This window comes from Sciurus vulgaris (genome assembly GCF_902686455.1).
Source record: "Sciurus vulgaris genome assembly, chromosome: 10".
Taxonomy (NCBI): domain Eukaryota; kingdom Metazoa; phylum Chordata; class Mammalia; order Rodentia; family Sciuridae; genus Sciurus; species Sciurus vulgaris.
In genome coordinates, this window is record NC_136470.1 from 47,765,971 (window position 1) to 47,786,323 (window position 20,353).

Consider the following 20,353-nt stretch of genomic DNA (forward strand, 5'->3'; position numbering starts at 1 on the left):
CCCTCCACCCCACCAAATACACACAAGAAGCAAGGATTACAGTTTTTTGAGCAAACCTGCTCCACCTACTGGTTCTTTCAGGAGTGTTGTGTTTTATGCACAGTTTGAGACGTCATCTATACGTCAATGGAAATGATTTTAATACCTAAATTTTAGTACCTGAGAAGACCTTGCTAATTAAGAGTCTACAGTCATTTTTAAAATTAGAAATTTGTTTCTGAACTTATCAAACATATTAGCATAGAGACTATAATATGTTAATATCTCTTATCTTTGCAAACATCCATTGTAATAATTTAACCCGTATTGCAATCATACCCAACTTGTCTCTTTCTGTTTCCTTCTTCTCTATTCCATTTGTTTGACCAGCTTCTCCTTGCCTGACACCTCATTTCTCTGCCCCCAGTTCAGCCTGTGTCTTCCTTTCTTATTACACTGTAGGCCTTTCCTTGGATTCCTCATCTTCTACTTTTTAAATTATCACACTTACACAAATGATAAATAAATTTGTTTCTGAATTGAACTTCTTTCCTAAACTGTGAGACTCTCCAGAGACTCAAATCTGAAGACCGGTCTAGATGCCTTGCAGGCATTTCAATTTCCCTTCATTTTTGTTGTTGGCGTCCAACTTGCTCCAGTTACCTATTGCTGTTTTACAAACCACCCCACATTTAGCGACATAAAACAACAACTGTTTTATCACGCTCACAGACTCTGTGACTCAGGAATTCTGATAGGGCGTAACAGGGATGGCTTGTCTCTGCTCCACACACCAGGGCGTCAGCTGAGCAGACTGTCTTGTGCTGTCCCTATCTCCCTCACCTCACTAAAGTGGGAAAGGGGCAGCAGGGAAGGGAGTAAAGATGAAAAGTAGGTCCTTGCTCTTTGCTTCCCAGAAACACATTATTTTTAAGTACCACCTTCATGTTGGAGAACTTACAAGATCAAATACACTTTAAATACTTCCAGAAAAAGAAAATTTATTTGCATAGTAGACATTAATTGAAATGTATCTACTGAACTAGTTATTTTTAATAGTTATATTATAATGTGAACTATAAGAAATCGATACATTGGATTGAATTAGCATACTATACTCAAGGTTAGGAGGACGTGAAGCTGCAGGCATGGAACAGAGTTAAAAATGCCTGTCTACCTCACCGAATTGGAAAATGAAAGCAACACTGATCAGACCTGAGCATAGGTAGACCACTGTGCAGTCTTTAAATTGTGAATGTATTACTATTCACTTGCTATTAAATAAAAGCGGCACTCATCCTTCATGACTTTGTGAACTTCAGTTTGATACCTCCTCAAACATGTCATAAGCAAAGGTGTCCATTACTGGGATGGTGTTGCAACTCTAAATAACTACAAAGTCCCTTGCTTTTTTGAGTGACTTTGTGTCAACTTGTTGAGACCATGATGGCTTAGGTCATGCCAAATATTTTGTTTAAACACGTTTAGAAATGTGAAAGGGAATTAGCAGATGAAAGATACTTGAAAATATTTGTTGAATAGAACCAGGCACATTGATGAGCAGATGGAATGCAGTTTAATTATCTTGTTCTGCTGGTACATGTTAGTGTGTTCCTGATTTAAAATCACCTGTAGAAACAGGTCTGTGAGGTTTTATGCTACACAACCCATGACTTGGTTACCTGAAACCAAGGAGATTAGTCAAGCCATTTAGAAATATCTAAGCTTCTAAGCTTCACTAACTTAAATGTGCTAATTAAAGTTTATTATGAATTTAGAATTTAGCATGTATGTCTTTGTCTTTGGGAAGAATTAAATGTTTAAATGTGGAATTTCAAACATGTAATTAACACTTATGGTAGGAATAATACATCTTTGAAAACAATGTCTAAATGGATTTGCTTTTTTTTTTTTTTTGTACCAGGTTTTGATTCTAGGGGCACTTAACCACTGAGTCACATCCCCAGCCCTATTTTGTATTTTATTTAGAGACTGGGTCTCACTGAGTTGCTTAGTGAGACTTTTGCTGAGGTTGGCTTTGAACTCTCAATCCTCCTGCCTCAGCCTTCCAAGCTGCTGTGATTACAGGCATGCGCCACTGCACCCAGCCTAAATGAGCTTTTAGGAGTTGTGTACTGGGAACATCTTCCTTCACAAATTAAGAATAATACAGATAGCTGAGTAGTACTAAGCTGGATACCATAATATATTCCAGACCCTGTTGGCAAACAAAGGGTCAAAGAGCATTTATAAGGAAAACCCGCATCTTAAGTATTTTGTAGAGTGGAGGTATGTTGAATGCCTGTGAATACAGCCTGTGCGGAGAGCAATACTGAAGGTAAAATGTGCTGAAGGAGAAGAGACTTCCCAAGGAAGGTTTCTAGGAGGAGATTTGAACTGACCATGAAAGGATGGACAGGGACATGAGATTCCAAGCAGAGATAGCAGTTCACTGAGGAAAGGCCAAGAGGGGTCATAATCCAAAGGATATTCAGGAAAAATAGTCTAAGACCCAAGTACATGGGAGAAATGTAAAAGAAAAGGCTGAAAAAAGGCAAGGGCCAAATGTATTGTTCTGGATATCAGACTGAGTTTGTAACCTTTCTGTAGGAGTACTTCAAATATTTCAAGAAAGTAGTGATAATGAGATTTGGAGAAATAATTCTGAAGGGAAGGAATGGAGATCAGAGTAACTAGAGGCTTGTAGGGTACTGCAAAACTCAGGTAAAGTAGAATATGAGATCAAAGCAGAGTGGAGGCATGGGCACAGGAAGGAAATCAAGAGACATTTCAAAGGTGAACTCTACAAAAAATGATTAGAACAGTGAAGGAGAGATGTCAAATCTATTTTGTGGTTTCAAGTGTGAAATGCTAGGTTCAGGTGTTGAAGAGGCCCACAAATTTCTTGACTCCCATAGGGAGTTCAGATTTAATTGCCTCTATTTGAATCTGGAACTAACCTAAATATTTCACTTAAAACTGGAATGTGGAGGAAGTGATAGGACATAACCTGACGCTAGATCAAAAAATAACTATGCTGCTTTCACCTTGTTCCAGGGAATATGTGTCCTGAGCCCCACTCTAGGCACTGTGACCTACAGTCCAGGGTGGGCCTATTCTGCGAGTCATCCTCCAGGCACAAACATTGAATTAAAAACCCAGAGACGATTCCTGCCTTGATGAATTCCGACAACACACATGGAAGGGTGAGGTCCTAAAGGAACACATTTAGCATTTAGATCTGGTTTTCTTTAGCACACAGAATTTACCTCAAACATTCAGTTGAATGGTATTCAGGTGGGTAGTATTGTTTGGACCCCAAAGGTTGATGTTTGGGAGATTTGGTCCTCAATATGGTGATGCTGAGGTTGTGGAACCTTTGAGATATAGGGTGTGGTGTGAGGTAATTAGGTCAGTGGGGGGTGTAGGCCTTTGTTGGCATTAATGCTGGCCTTGTAGAAGTTGGTTCTCTTAAGAGTGGCTTGTTATAAAGCAAGACTACCACATCCACTAGGCCGCTTCTGCAGATGACCATTTCCTATTTCTCTGCCATATTGTGACACAGCCAAGAAGTTCTTTACCAGAGGACAAACTGATGGGGCTGGCCAATCTTGGATTTCTAGCCTCCCCAATTGTGAGCTAAAGAAATGTCTTTTCTTTATAAGATATCCAACCTCAGGTATTTTCTTACAGCAACAGAAATAGGACTAATACAATGGGTAAGAAGAGCATAGTGATGGACAGAAAGTAGTGGTTAGATACTTTATGCAGAGCATTTACATCCCCTCCCACAACACCCCTTGTGATCACTCATATGAATGTGCTGTCTGCAAATTAGGTGTTCAGGGAATTTGGAGGTGCCTGGTCTTCTAGTAGACTCACAATAGACATCAATGAGAATTTGGAACAGAAACTCACTTTGAAGGACAGTAGAATGATGTTTTTCCAATAGTTATGCAATTATTTTTTTTCCAGACATGGCTTTATCCATAATAGAAATGATTATTCAAGAACATGAAAATGGACAGAAAATTTTTGAAATTTCATATTTGTCCAGTGTCTAGCTAACAGCCCTAATTAAATACAAATAGACTAGCAGATATATCTAAATGACTATCTTTCATTTTTTAAGTTGGGCACAGTGGCACATACCTGTAATTCCAGTAGCTCAGGAGACTGAGACAGGAGGACTGCAAGTTCAAAGCAAGGCTCAGTAACTTAGTGACATCCTAAGCAATCTAGCAAGACCCTGTCTCAAAATAAAAAATAAAAAGGGCTGGGGATGTGGCTCAGTGGTTAACTGTCTGGATTCAATCCCTGGTATGCCCCCAAAATAAAATATGAAAAAAAAAAAAATAAAACAAATGACTGTCTTTCATTTTCTAAAAGGCAAACAGGTTTATTTGAAATTTGTGCCTATATGCTTATATGATGTTGTTTTTCCCCAATATTAGCTTTCTTGAAGTATTATTCACATATACAATAAAGTTCCATGATGTTAAGTGTAAGTTCAATGAATTTTGATAAATGCATACAGCCTAGAAATCACCACCACAAAGAAGATCGAGAATGTTTCCATCACCTCAACATATTCTTTGATTCTCTTCAGACAAGTCCTCATCTCCAGTCTTCGGCAATATGGATCTGCTTTCTGTCATCGAAGTTTTCACTTTTCTAAGTTTTCATATGACATTATCATACACTAAGTACCCTTGTGCCTGGCTTCTTTCTTGTGGCACAGTGCTTTTGATATTCATATATAGTTTTGCATTCAACAACAGCTACTCCTGTCATCTCTGAGAAGTGTTTAATGTATGTACAGGTCACAAATTATCCATCCATTCACCTGCTGATGACCATTTGAGTTGTTAACAAATGTTTATTAACATTAATGTTAATGTTTCTAATTTGGATTGTGAAGAAAAAAACCTGCTATGAAAATTGAGGGCAAAATTTATATTTCTTTTGGGTAAAACACCAAGGAATGAGGAACTATAATTTTAATACCGAGAAATATTTGTTTTCCTATCTCAACTATTCCAACAAAATAAAGAATACAAATATTTCTTAATCTTATTCTATAATAAAATTTATTAGTGAGTCTATTGTAAGACAGTTGAAGAGTCTGTACATTTTTCTAGTCCTAAAAGAGCTGCACACAATCACAAACATTTAACAATCCAGGATAATGCTTAATGTATGAGACACTGTTTCTCACAAACATCAATATATTATGAATCAAATAATACATTCATATTACTATATGTTGTGATTTTTTTTTCTTAAGAGCAAAAATAAAAGTTGAAGAATCTCTAACTTAGGAAACAAAACAATTTCAATTAGTCCAATTTATGAAGAAATACATGCACAAAATACCTACATGTCAACACCAGTTGTATTTGCTTTAAAGGAGGAAAATATTTTTCATTTTCATTTTCCAAATGAAAAACATTTTCTAAATTCACATCCTAGGATTGATCTTAATCTAAACTTTCATGTAGAAATGTCTGGAATAGAAAAATTTTAAGTATCAGAATCCAGGGATATCAGGTTTGCATTCAAGAATGCAAAGAATCTTAACAATTAACAAATTATGACTCCACAAAAGTCAAAGTTACAACTTAGATGCCCCTTATTTAAATAACAGTAATGTCACTAGGAATTAAAAACTATTGGTAATCACTGAATTATAACACGTGCAGACACTGAGAAAATTTCAAGTGCTTTTAAATACCTGTCATTATAAAAATGAATATTTTACAATATTATGGTCTGTAGAGAAAGAGACATAAAGATTACATCAAAGAGACTTCAATAATGACAAAGTCAAACTCTGACCTTCAAAGTTTCATTCCAAAATTACCACGAAGTCTCAACTTCACTGAACTAATAAAGATAAAACACATCCCATGACTAACTACTATGGTAGAATCTAAAATTTTAAAAAATACATGAAACAAAAATAAGATGAGGAGTTTCCTGGTATGCATTATAGTATTTGTATTCCCTTATCTTAATACCTAGAAACTTGATTCAAAATTTATAAAGTAGACACATAAAATTATTCTAAAAGTATAAATGAGTTTATGTAGAACAATTGACCAACCATCTGCCACGGTCTGACAGCTTCCAAAATATTTTACCACCTGACAAGATCAGGCCCAGACTGGAGAAGACTGGGGCCAAAGGCACAGGGAACTCAGTACCACACAGTGGTAACAGTGCCTGCTGGTGGAGGGGGCACACAACTGTGTCCTCCAAACCCCACACAGGCCTGCATCAATGCACCCAGTCCCGCGGATGGCGCAGAACTTCCAGAATTTCAGCTTCTTTGGAATTCTCCGAAGGTGAATGCATGTACTCCCATCTAAACATGATCAAAACAGAAGCAAAAAAAAAAAAAAAAAAAAGTTAAAAAAAGTAATAAGTAAAATACAACTCTTAAAATAAGTGAAAAACTAACAACAACAATAAAAAGTCTTGTTTCTCTTCATCTTCACTGTGCTTAATGTGCCTTGCTCCCACTAGCTTTTTAAAAATATCTACTGCTAAAGGAATATTTTTTTTTTAATTCTTGGGCATACTTGGGCTAATATTAATATCCCAGAGCCTACATGCACTTTAAATGTAAACCAAGGTTTCATAATCTGTAGAACTTCAGATGATCCATGGGCGGATTTTAGCTTAATTCTTACACAAAACTCTTCCTGGGGGTTGGAGGGATCATGTAGGTAGGGAGGGACAGTCAATCTGGACCCCTCAAATACCATTTCTCTTTCTTTTTTTCTCTGGCATTCACCCTATAAAACTTGATATGATTTACCTTAACTATTTAACCATGATTTTCTTATAAAATCAGCAAAATCAAAATCAATGAAGTCTTAGGTAAGATGCTGTCGGCATCATTCATATTTTAGGAGGGTTGGTGGGTTGGGCATGGATGTGTTTATCTGCTTACCGGGCAGTGAGAGGTAAAGACATCAAGATGCTTTCGATCCTGGATCCTGGAGTGAAGAGGCCAAACTTTGTGCCCCGATCATACAGCAGATTAAATTCTACATACCTGAAATAAACATATCAAATAACATTAAGGGCCTGCTGAATAATATCTTTCTATTGAGCCTGTAACAAATACTTAAAGGGGGGCTTCTCCCTCCTACTCTGTCAGCTGGAACTGGCACCGAGAACACCAGCCTACAGCCCACTGAGCTTTCTCCATCTGGCCAGCATAAATAGAAGGGCATTCTACCCCTGCAACAATAGGATACACATTCTGCCCCAACACAGAGCAGTTACAAAACAAGAAGGTTATGTTTCCCATAAGTAAACAGAATGAATACAAAACTGGGAACTTTAAGGCACAACAATTAAGGGAAAAAAATGGCATCTTTTCTTAGGATAACACAGCTCCTTCCCACCCTCCCCGCAGGCGGATGTTTCAGAGCAGATGATTTATTTCACTGCCTGGAACTCATAAGTACTACTAAGACAGTGTGAAACTTCTGTAACCATAGACCAAGTACAGCTACAGGTAATCTATCAATAATGATTAGAATATTCTAAATATTTCTCTTTCTCAAAATAGGCAATACCATTCATAAGCAATGGTATAATTCATTCTTCCTGCAGATTAGTAGCAACCTTAATAAAAAGTAGTGTTTAGAATCACAGTGCTGTTTTATCTTTTTAGAAAAATATCGCTGGCATCAGCTAAAACTTGGTTCAGTATATTAACTTGTCCAAGTATTCTGTTAACTGCCATAGAGACAGATATGGACTCCAGCTAGCTTAAAATTCTGTATCCACCCTTAATAACATAGGATGTCAAAGGGTTTCTTCTCCCCAATTTTAAAAGAATCATTTCTACAACCCAAGGAATTTAGAATGATTCATAAAAGTGAAAATCTCAATAAACAGTCCCCCTTTAAGATCATTTCTCAACTCATTCAGAAACTACTCTGCTGGTCTTCAATTCCCTCAGATCATCTCATTTATCCCACTGGTTACTATCCTTAAGCCCACCTATAGCAAAATATTCTTTAGAACCCATAGTATTTCATTTTTTTAAAAGGTATCATCTTGTGTGAAAACTTGTTAAAAAAAAAAAAACCTATAAAAATTTAAATAATTTTATCCATGTATCCCTTTCTAGTTCTCTCCATTTATCACTAATTGACTTTTATATACTAAGGACTATTTTAGACCCTCATATTCCTGATTCAAAAGATTATTTAAGTCAATTTTCTTAATTTTTTCCTTAAGATCATAGAAAAGAGTTTAATCTCTCAGCTACCTTTTTACTCAATATTACATTCTAAAACATGATCTCTAAGTGACCATTGATTTCCTAGTGTATATTGATATGCATTCCTGTGATTATGTGATTCCTGTGTTCCTTTTCTTTTTTGAGTGAATTACATTCCCTTCTCCACATCAGCCTCCCTGACTCCCAACAGGTTTCACTTAGATCTGATCTTCCTAATCCTTTCCATATATTTATCCTCTTTGAGGTGTTTATAAATTATGAGGTTTAATCAACCTCTTTGATTTAATTAATGTCTTCATTTTATCCTGCTTCCCTTTCCCAAAACAAAAATAAGGTAAAGGTCTTTAGTTTCCATACTATAGAAAAAAATGACTTTGAGACTGAAGTTCAAAGTCAGAGGAAAAAATAGCAGTAACAGAGGGCAAGAGACTAGAAGAGGTGGTCAAATAAGAGACTAAAGTCAAAAGGGAACCAGAATAACCACTGAAAAGGAAACTCATATTTGGAAGGGTGGGGCAGGGGAGAAGTAATCTATAAAGGAGACGGTGCATTACGAAGCACGAGAGACTGAAGACAGCACAGGCATCTGTGAGTCCCTCCTACGAGGAAAGAGCCATTCTCTTGCCATCTTAAGGCCCGAGATAAGGGCAGCAGAAGGAGGCTGTCTCAAAGAGAACTCCTACACCATACTACAGAAGTGAGTTTATTAGTACTAATCTAACACTCCACACTTCTAAACGCAACAGACAAGCAATGTACACATACAATGAAATTTTCAGAATGACCGACCATCAACCAACGTAAAAAAGAAAAATAAATAATTAAAAACTATTCCTATGTCTAAGAAGTTTTAAAAGCTTCATCTGATTACTTGTCACAAAATTTGCCAGCTCTGCAAATGAAATCTTGTGCAAAACTAGGACACTTCACTTTTCACAGAGTTTTAAATTATCTTCTTAGGTATGTCTTCCCCACTAAATGAAGACCCTCTTCTCAGCAGGTCCATGTCATGTCCTTTTGTGATAGAGATAGCGCCTGACCATAGGAAGCCCACAATAAATGTCAAGTGAAAGAAGGAAAGAGTGGCGAAGGTATATTTGAGAAATTTGACAGCGGGGTGGGGACGTCAGTGATGTCCCCAAACAGATTCATTGTTTAAGAAATTTCTAAAAGGAAAAGTTTAGGAAACTTTCATTTTTCCAAGTTGATAAATAGGGACTGGATAAACGCAGGCAGTTATAAAAATGGATATGCAAATATTTATCTTTAGATTTGGAATATTACTCAAGTTGACATCTTTGGAGCAAAAGCTTTATCTCCTTAGTAACCAAAGCTTCATGTGCCTGAGAGAATTAACATAAATTAGAAAATCCATGAATGAGTGGTATAGATGCCTTTAAGATGGTAATGAGAAACTGATGTGGGCTGGCGGGATGGATATTTGGAACAGATTCACAAGTATGCCAGGGCTGTAAATGACCCATTTGGCCACCCAATCAAGTTCCTCAAGCTCAGTGCTCTGAGCAGGGTTGAATAAAGTGAGTATCACGGCTTGCTGTTATACATCTCGCTTCAACCACTCTCTTCCTTGTACAGAAGGAAAAGCTGGAGAGTCAGGATGACCCAGTTCCACATCTGGCATCTTATGTGTACCACCTGTGTCATCTCACAAAGACAAGGAACTTTCCTTTCAATGCTTTATCATTTTAAAATATTACACCTGTCTCACAGGTCTGCTGAGAAAACCAGATAAAAAATACCTAATATACGTGCTGCACACATCAGTGCACAAGGTTCCAAAATTAGTAAAGTGGTCCTTAAGCGTAAATAATTTCTGTAATTATCTCTATTAAAATAGCTTTTAAGATGGATGAAAAGTATGATTGCAAATTTACAAATCAGCAAAAAACATTAAACACTGCCCACGTCTTGGAATAAGACTGGAGGGCACTGCCAGAAGTCTAACAGAAATTAGCTGAATTTCCTTTAGCAAATACTTACTGCACACCTACTATAAGTCTCTAATGTAGATATGAATTAAATAAACTTTATTTTTAGAATAGTATTTTACAGTGTTTTCAGTTTCATTTTTAATACTTATCTGGTTATAAAATGAAATCAGACTGCATATTAACATCTGCCCAAGACAATATGACCCCCACCCATTATAGTTATACCTTCACCCACTTGCTCCAGCTATACAGAGCCAATTTATTCTCCTGTCACTCACCGTCCTCTTCTAAGTTGCTGCCACAGCTTCTCCTGGGGGGTGAATGAGTCATCACAGTGCTTTTTCACAAGGGGAATATAAGAAGGAACCACAGCCTGGGCACAGCTCTGCACAAAACGAAACACCTCCTCCTTCGATGGAGAGTCAAGATCATCAAAAAAGATACCACCAATGCCCCTGCGCTCTCCACGGTGGGTTATAAAAAAGTAATCATCGCACCTGAAAAACATGGCAGGATCAAATTAGGCATAAAGGAGAAAAAAGACAGACATGGAAAATCCCTGTGAGCTTCTTAGTTCAGAGCCCTATCCTCAATTAATACCAGCACAGGGTCCTTAACTTTGTGTCTAACCATGAAAATGAAACTAGGACTTTAGACAGATACTCTTATCCACAGTGTAACCAGGCAACTGAACCATGTCTGAAGGACATGGGACTCCAAGGACTGTAGTAAAAAGAGCAACAGAGTTCAATGGTGAATCTGGTCCTTGAAACAAGTGCTGCTGCTGCTCTGGGAGGCAGTGTTGCTTTTGCAGGAAGTAGGAGGACAGGAGTCTTCCAACAATGACACCAAAAAGGGTGCAAACCTGAGCTCTCTAGAGTCAATTCTCTATTCACCAAAGGAAGGTACTGTAAAAAATCTTAAAGATTTCCTTCAGCAATAGGATCTGATGACTCCATACCATGTACAACTGAGGGAAGGGCTGATGGAAGGAATTTTTCAGATATCAAGTCTTTAAGAGCTTGCCCTCATTAGTCAGCTTGTAAAACTATCCATCTGTTCTGGAGTCTTTTGCCTTCTATGTCTGCCCAAACAAGCTTCCTAAGTCATTTCCTAAATGCTAAACTTGCTGAATAGTTTACAACTTGCAAACAGTTCTGATGATCTCTATATAATAATGGTCCCTCAAAAGAAAAAGCTGTTTCAACAAACAAAAGTTGTTTAAAAGATCACCTTATTATAGCCTCAAATGATTAAACTTGGGGCTGGGGTTGTGACTCAGTGGTAGAGCATTTGCCTAGCACATGTGAAGCACTGGGTTCAATCCCCAGCACCACATTAAAATAAATAAATAAACCAAATAAACCGAATAAAGGTGTTAAAAAAAAAGAGGATTAAAACTCAAAGAAAAAAAAAAATAAACAGCAAATACCTGGAACTGACCTCAGTGGTGAGCTGCTGGTTTTCATTTATATGCATATTATATTAGCACAGTTCTTTTCAAAAGTATGTCCTGAGCAAGTGTGTGAAGTTAGCTTTTAACCCAAATCATCTCTCAAAATTTCTCTTTATAATATAAAATACAGAGGTTTACTAATCACTCACACTAAGAATTTATTGTTAACTAGTCTTCATCCTAGATACTTTACTAGCGCTACTTAAAAATCATTTCAGTAACAGCTGGAAGAAGAAACCAAAAATGAGGACAGAACCCCACCAGGACTCCTCCTGGAAAGACGTTGACTTGTGGGAAAGAGAAAAAAACAAGACATAAAACCTGAATCTTTTTATTTGCATGCATCCATAGCTTATAATTTTCATTGGTAATGTTACATCAAGAAGAGAATATTCCCAAGTTTGATCTTTTGTTTAAAAATATTTTAAAGCTGAATGTCAAGCTCTTGAATAAAAGATAACTTTCCACAATTACTATCCATTTAAAAAAAAAAAAAATCTGTTATTTCTTTTTAAGAACAGAATGGGGTTATTTACTCTGATTCCAAACAATTTATGCTAAGATTCCACTTGGTATGTAACAAATATCCTGAGTCTATTCACAGCTTCAAGGTTTATATTATACCATTCTAAATCATTTGAGATCAAAAAGAGATGCTGCTACACAATATGTATTACAGACATTAAATATAAATTTCTAAGTAAATAATTTATTTAAAACATTTAAAATTGTCATCCCATTTATTTCAGTGAGCAAAATATTAAAACAGTTCAATCTTTATAACTAAAGAAGGTGTTTAGTGATATAATAGCTGCCTTCAGGACTCACCAAAGGAACGATACATACTTTTAGGGTCATTAAAAAGTTCAAGACCTTTACCTACCATTTTTTAAATTTGGGGTAGAGATCTGGACCATGCCGGTCACAAGCCTCCTTTAGAGTTCTGTGAAAATGTACAGCATCCTCTTGGTTCAAGTATGTTGGCGTGAGGTCACATCCACCACCAAACCACCACTGCTTGGTACCTACCGGTCAAGACACTGGATTCAATGTGGACTCGAGATTCCTCACACTACTGACTGCATTAGCAAACTTAATTCATCAGCTTAATTTATTAAGCATGATATAGTGATAATCAAAAAACATTTCACTGAATTCATCTCTGAAGGTCAGTTAAGGCTTAGGCAGAAGAGACAAAAGGAGAAAAAAGAAGTAGGAAATTAGAGGTGAGAAAGGAGCAGCAGGCAGAGAAATGATACACAGGGCAGTGAGTGAAACACCCACATAGGTGGACCAGAGAATGAATCTCAATGCTGGCTGTACATCAGAATCACAGGAAGAACTTAAAGACCTCTGCTAGATCACCATTTTCCAAAGCAAATTTCTGGCCCAGGCATGTCTAGTTTGTAAAAGCTCCCTAGATTCTGAAACTCCCCAAATTAACAACCACTGCCACCCCTTCCCTTTGCCCAGAAATGGACAAAACACTTTCTAAAGTCTTATCATTTGAGAGTAACTGTTTCATGCACTTACTTTGGTCTGTTGATAATCAAGACCAGTTACCAACTAGTCTTTTGTTTGTTTGGTGCAAGAGATTGAATGGGGCCTTGTGCATGCTAAGCACACACTATACCACTGAGCTATACTCCCAGTCAGTTAAAGAGTTTCAAACATTAAAAGGTTGAACCAAATTGAATAGCTTCAATATGAAAAATTAAAGCAGTGACTTTAAATGCCATCACCTGTAGAGATACGAACAGGAGTGGGCATGGCACTGCATAGATGCTCCAACAATTGGTAACAGATGGATCTGCTGATGGCAGTCATAGGCTGGAATTACATGCACATGAGGCCAAATGCACCCTATTTTAAACCAACTGATACTGCCATGGTAACTAGCAAAGCTATGCAGGTGAAAAATATTTTCCAAAAGCCAATTCTCAATTTCAACTTAACTTCATACATGGAGTTTTCCTTCAGATATAATGAACTTATATTTGCAAAGAATCCTGATTGTGAAATCATTTTTACTGTGCTAGAGGAAATATGGGGAGGCCAGAGTCAATCAATACCATTCTCACTTTCCATGTCTAGTGCATAATCCACTGTATCTGCTGAGGAATAAGCTGTCATATACTTCCTGCAAACCTAGTGAAGGTTGTATTTATTCTTCCTCACTTTTGATGTGATGCTCTATTATCTGCTTTGAAATATACATTTTGTGTAACAGTGCTTTTCACAGTTCCTGATTCACTTACCATCGGCTTCTTCTACTTCAAAGTATCTGTAGTTGAAATGGATAGTGGGAGCATGAGGATTCTTAGGGTGGATAACAGAGCTCACACCCATAGCAGAAAATGGCAATTTACCTGGAAAGTAAAATATACATTGAGCTGCATTCAATCACCTGGCCTGACACAAATGAACTCTAATGTGATTTCTAAATCAATTTCTAAAAATTGATTTAAACAAATTTTTAATTTGTTTTCCTAAAATATAATTTTGACAAAGTAACTGTGAACATGCTTATCTAGCATAAGGCCCCCAAAGAGCTTTTTCCAGAGACACTATTTATTTTATATAAAACTCATGTGGTGGTAAGGATAGTTTTGCAGAGAATATTGAACACTGTTAAGATGATCTGATTTACCATCTTTAGTCTTCAAAACTTTTCCTCTGCTTCTCATTTGTTTTGCTGCTTCCTCAGAAAGATTCCCATGAACGACAGAAATGCTCACCCCAGCCTTCTCAAAAACACGCCCATCTTGAAGTACACAGCTGATGCCGCCACCTCCTGTTTATAGAAATGGAAAATGAGGAGCGTATAGAAGTCTAGAACCTAGAACCTCACATGAAGGTGGTGAAATAGTAGTTATTTTTCTCCTTTATTTCCAAATATTGTGTAGTGGTATGTTTATGATTTTTACCTACAATAAAATTAAATAACTAGCATGGTTTTAAGGCATAAGTTATTGATACTGGGCAAATACTGAAACTGCTCATATCTTTAAACTGAATATTTTCTCTACATTCTTATGCCATCACCTAAAACAAATCACTAGACTATTCTCCCTTCAGATATTGCTCTTCAAAATGGAACTCTTATGATATATCGGGAAAAGGTGAAGTTAAATAATAATGGGTATACTTGAATGATGTTCTATTATTACTGAATTTAAAAGCTTTATATTGCCAGTTGCAGTGGCGCACACCTGTAATCCCAGCAGTTTGGGAGGCTGAGGCAGGAAGATCACGAATTCAAAGCCAGCCCCAGCAAAAGCAAGGTTCCAAGCAACTCAGTGAGACCCTGTCTCTAAATAAAATACAAAATAGGGCTGGGGATGTGGCTCAGTGGTTAAGGGCCCCTGGGTTCAATCCTCAGTACTCCCCCCTCCAAAAAAAAGCTGTATATTGTTTCAGTTTTTTTCTCAGTTTACTATGTGTCCTTTTTATTTTGTTTACAGGTGATTAAAAAACAATAGATAATTGAGCAAGACACACATTAATATGTAGGCATATGATCCTTACTATTAATTTTATATTTTGTTCTTGTTTTCATGACACTGAGGTCACCATAAGGCACTGGTTCAGGAAGGTTCATGTTTGGCTTATTTTATTTTTAAGAACTTTAGGGTTGGAACAAAATATGATCCAGTACAACCCCTGTACATTCTAAATGAGAAAACTAAGGTCTGGAGAGGCAAAGCACTATGTCAAAGATGACACCAGGCATGTGTTACCAGCAACTCAGCAGGCTGAGCAGGAGAATCATAAGCTCAAGGCCAGCCTCAGAAATTTAGCAAGGCCCTAAGCAACTTAGTGAGACCCTGTCTCAAAATAAAAAATTAAAAGAACTGGGGATGTGGCTCAGTGGTAAAGCCCCTCTGGGTTCAATCCCCAGTACAAAAAAATAAATGAAAGCAAGATCACACAGCTCGCAATAAACTAAAACAATTTGTTCAAATCCTGTTCCTGTTTCAGGCAATATTCTAATCACTTTACATATGTCATTTCATCTAAATTTCTTAATATACATGCATAGATTAATTTTCATCCCCTTTCATAACTAGGGAAACAGGTACAAAAGGGTTAAGTTAACTTCCCAAGGTCACATAACTAGTCTAACATTTAAGGCTGTGTCCTGATTCAACGGTCTTCACTTGAAAACATTACAAGATGGAAAATACTAGTAACCTGACAGAACATCACTTAATATAGATGTAGCAGTATCACAGCTCAAAATCTGGTGGCAAATAGTTGCTGTTGTATTCCCCCTTTACGATCAAGATGTGGGGTTTCATTGCATAGGCAACAACAATGGTAGCCAATACATGACTCCATAAGAACCGGGTTTTGATACTTAAGTATTTTGGCATTAGATGGAAATATTTTTCTAGCAGGAAACCTGATGGATGCATTTGGTAGAGCTACAGACAAACCAATCAAATATTCCTTGTGCAAAAGAAAAAAGAAGTGGGAGCATTCTCGACAAATGAGGCCCTCAGATGAAGGAGTCTGACAAGCATTTTGAATGAAGGAGCCAAGTTCCTCTATCGCCAAATGAGGACAAGGGACAAAAGCACCTGGAAAAACAGACGAAATGCGGGGAAACCCGATTCAAACGATAACTTTGGCTGTAAATATCCCTTAAGATTTCTATGAAAAATGTCATTATGGAATTGAGAATATTTTGAAATACCCAGTACCCAGTCTGTTGTCAAACAGATCCGGGTGCACACCTGCAAGCAGAAGGCTGATGGCTCTCTCAGTAATAATTTCTATCGACGTCCCTTCTAACCAAAGGGTCCCTCTGAGGCACCCCCTATATACCACCATCCCCAATTCTGAAGCACCTTCCTTCCGCAACCTGGAGCCCAGCCCTCTCCCCCCCCCCAAGCTCCACCTCCCTCTACAGTCCGAACACCTCACCTTCCTTCCTCTCCCATCGGTCTACAGAGAAGCTAGCGCCCCCGTCTACCTGTGCCAGAGCCTGGCACACCTGGGCCTGTGTCTCCAGGATCAGTAGCTCCATTTTGGTCTTCATGTCACCTGGCCTCTTCCGCAGCTCGCCCAAGTCAGTCACAGGCAAGGCCATAAAGCAGCTGCAGCGTCGGGTCAGGTCATCCTCCTGTGACCTCTCCGGCGAGGGACTCCGCGCCCCAGAGCTCTTGGGCACCATCTCGGCCCGTTGCACATGCCCGAAGGCGGCGGTGGCCAGCCCTGCCAACCCTGCTAGCGCTGTGGCCAGACCGGTCCCAGGCCAGGAGCCACCTCCAGACGAGGGGCCGTGGGCCAGCCCACGGCTGTGCTCGGTACCAGCAGTGCCAGGGGGCCGGCAGATGCGTCCGGCCGCGCAGCGCTGGGACCAGGCACGCAGCTCTCCGCAGCCGCCCCGCGCCAAAGCGCGCCAGCAGGGGCCTGCGCTCAGCCTGCCCAGGTGCCAGGCCATGCTCCCGCGCTGCTGCACTGGGCACTGCCTCGACCTCGAAACTGGCCCCTTAGCCGCTGGGGTTCCTGAGCCGGCTACCGATACCAACAAGTGAGAACCTTCTGCGGAGAAGCGCTACTGCGGGTTTGGGCCGCGGGTGGCTGACCCGAAGCAGAGACTGCTGGGAGCTGTAGTTCGGCTCCTATCGCCACCTGCAGCCTGTGCCCTGGCTCTCTGGGACCCGGAGATAAGGATCCACCGCGCCTTGAAAGGCTGGTTGGACGAGAAAAGACTCGGTATGGGAAGGTGCAAGAAAGCTGTGGAAGCAAACAGCGAGATAAGAGAGGCTTTCATGTCACGTACAACCCTGGGTGTGCAGGCAGCCACAGCGAGAAGGCAGAGTCGAGATAGGAGACTGAGAACCGCCAGGGGCGGAAGTATGGCAGAAACACACCCCCACCTCCACCCGACCAGGCAGTCATGCCTTACATTTTCAAATGAAGGTTTGCAGAATACAGGATCTGCAGAATTCCAGATCTATGGAATATATGCAGAGTTCCCCGTCGGAGTCCTCCAGCGCCCCTAAAACGGGTGGGAGAGATAAGGGCGGGGCCTGGGAAACTCCTTGCCTAAAGAGTGGAAAGTCAAAAAGGTAATTGAAGGCTCTTAAGAGAATCCTGGGAAAGATTATCTGAGATTATCTGTAATCGAGTCCGTATCACAAATCTGTCCTTAATATATTCCCCGGGCCTTGCTTCTCCAGTACCCACTTGATAATTTTAGAAATAGGAAAAGTAAGGTGAATGTTTTACTTAAACAGCATGAAACTCCTTATCTGGTAGATCTGCCTGATTAAGAAATACCAGGCCTGGCCTGTAATCCAGTGTGTCCAGAGGCTGAGGCAAGAAGATCACAAGTTCGAAGCCATCCTCATCAATTTAGTGAGATCCTGTCTCAAAATAAGAACTAAAATTTAAAAGGGGGAGAGCCGGGCTGGAGATGTAGCTTAGTAGTAAAGCACCACCGGTTTGGATCCCCAGTACCAAAGAAAAGAAAAAGAAAGACACGCCAGGTTTGGTTAAATTCCCAGTAACCATAATAAATAATTTTAAAATAATGACTTACCATTATAGGATGCTACCAATATTTTTAACATTCCATACTTCCAATAACTCCTATAAACTAGCCACAGCAAACATTTACACTCCAATCCACTCCTTCCCTGCCTTCCTTCTCCTTGCCCCACATGCTTTTAAAAAATGAAGAAGCTAACATATTTGAAATGCAGGGGTTTTGTCTTATAACTATAACCCAGTACTGTGAAGCCTAGACAAAAAGGTATAAAAATAATTGTCTTAACATTTTCAATATTTCTTTTAAGAACTAATTAGTCCCTTAAGTATCCATGATGATTTTAATTTCTAGTAGCAGATAATACTTCAAACCACTGGTGGTTGTTCTTTTAAGTTTTTCTATGCACTGATGAAAGTTCAGTGCCTTGTGCCAGACCCCTTGTGCACACCAGTGTGTCTTATCCACAGCAACATCAGGCAACTTTTGCACTGAATATATTGCTACTTGGATCAGCATGCCTGCCCAAGACTAGAGACACAGAGTCCATGGAAGGAAATGACCTGGATTGAGAAGTGAATAAATTACATCTAAAGATGAAAAACCATCAGCTTTTTAGCCACACAGTAATCTGTCAGGAGGCCACATTGGAAGAAAAGGAAGCATAAGAACTGTCTATCACTCCAGGAGAGGTGTTTGCCCCTTCTGGATGCCTGCGATGAGTTTGGCAGGGCTCACTGAAGATAAATGCACTTCATTGGTGAGAAGAAACCTCTCTGAGCCATTTATCTGTCAGAAGCCACTTTGTTCTTGCTCTGTTTCTACAACTGCCCATAAAGTTAGTGAAAGATAAGCAGAAACAGACCATTTCAAACATTTGCGAACTCACAAATGCTGGTTCTGAACAAACTGTATACTGCTAAGTCATATTTGTCAATGTGGAATAAAAGACATCCCTTCTCTAAGCAATTTCATGCATCACGGAGCTCCTGGGGACAAAAAAGAGTTCACAGTAATTTGTAAGAAATAAGGTATAAGATAGGGGTCTTCATCTATCAGGATTTTTCCTAGTGACTGGATGCACATGTGGAAACACACTGCTGTATGATTTGTCGTCTATATGACCCAATAGCCAAAACATTCTGACTAATCTTACACAAACTTAGGAGGTATAGGAAAATACATGTCAACTTTCAGACACACAATTCTCAGAATGCTCTTCCTCTGTCCCCCAAAGCCCTATAGGACATAACTGATTTTAGGTCAGCTGGTAGTATATTATTAGTCTCCCTTTTAGAGAGAATTGGAGGCCTCCACTTCATCCCTCTGGTAGCTTTACTGCATCTAACAATATAAACATGCGTATACCCATAACTCCCACTATCTTTACTAAATTATACTACTTTCACAAATTCCCAAATTTTGAAAGACAGTCTTAAGAAATGTACTATCAAAGTGACTCAGTTGCTTTCAGATAGACACAGAAACTCAGGCTAATTAGTAACAAACTATTGCTAAACATGTTTGCTTTGGCATGCTTCTACCTGATTTAGAAATTCTGTTGGGGGTTGTAGGGGTAGTAAGATTAGGAAGGAAGGGGAATGCTTGAAAAAAGGGACAAAAACTAATTTTTGTCCTGGAATTTATATTATTAAACTTGTAGAGTGTCAGAGGCAAGTGCTTACATAGGTCGTTAAAAGAGCTATCATAAGCTATATAGACACTAAATATCCAATGCAATTTAATGTGGTTGAATTGCTTTTCTTTAAGTGATTTTCTAATTAGATTCTTGCTGAGATACACATACCACTCAAATATTTCAAGAGTGTTTTATAAAAGAGACAAACTCCTATTGCCTGTCACTACTGTCCTTTATTTTTTGACTTTAGTTTCTTTCTAACTCTTCTCTGTAGTAATACGGATGTGATGCCTGGTGTTCTAGCAACCATTTTGTGACCCAGGATTATTAAAGTCCCATGAAAAATCTTGCAGATCAGTTAAAAGCAGCCTGGGTCCTGATGATACACAACAGCCCTTTTCCTTACCTTTGGAATAGGAATGTTTACCTTGTGCCACTGTACGTTGGAAGTATATAACTTAACTTTGCTTTGTTTTGCTTTGCTTTGCTTTATTTTGTTTTGTTCTACAGGGGCTTGTAGCTAAGAGTTCGTCTTGAGTCTCCACAGAGACTTTGAACTTAG

At 38.8% G+C, this 20,353-nt stretch overlaps 1 protein-coding gene across 1 annotated transcript; it reads right to left on the reverse strand.

Annotated features, from left to right (window-relative positions):
* Positions 1 to 5,050: 5,050 nt before the first annotated feature.
* On the reverse strand, positions 5,051 to 17,534 carry CPOX (coproporphyrinogen oxidase). The gene is made up of 7 exons (XM_079100684.1): positions 16,583 to 17,534; positions 14,304 to 14,447; positions 13,912 to 14,022; positions 12,537 to 12,678; positions 10,476 to 10,694; positions 6,938 to 7,042; positions 5,051 to 6,346 (listed from the first exon to the last, which is right to left on the reverse strand). The coding sequence occupies exons 1-7, from the start codon at positions 17,100 to 17,102 to the stop codon at positions 6,259 to 6,261; spliced, it is 1,329 nt and encodes a 442-aa protein (XP_078956810.1). The 5' UTR covers positions 17,103 to 17,534; the 3' UTR covers positions 5,051 to 6,258.
* Between the last annotated feature and the right edge of the window lie 2,819 nt (positions 17,535 to 20,353).

Excerpts from the sequence above, each read along its gene's own strand:
- CPOX (XM_079100684.1), bottom strand. The coding sequence starts at position 17,102 with ATGGCCTGGCACCTGGGCAGGCTGAGCGCAGGCCCCTGCTGGCGCGCT. Across the intron at positions 14,448-16,582 it reads CCGATGGGAGAGGAAGGAAG|GAGGTGGCGGCATCAGCTGT; the intron begins GTGAGGTGTTCG and ends TTCTATAAACAG. Across the intron at positions 7,043-10,475 it reads CAGCAACTTAGAAGAGGACG|GTATGTAGAATTTAATCTGC; the intron begins GTGAGTGACAGG and ends TGTTTATTTCAG.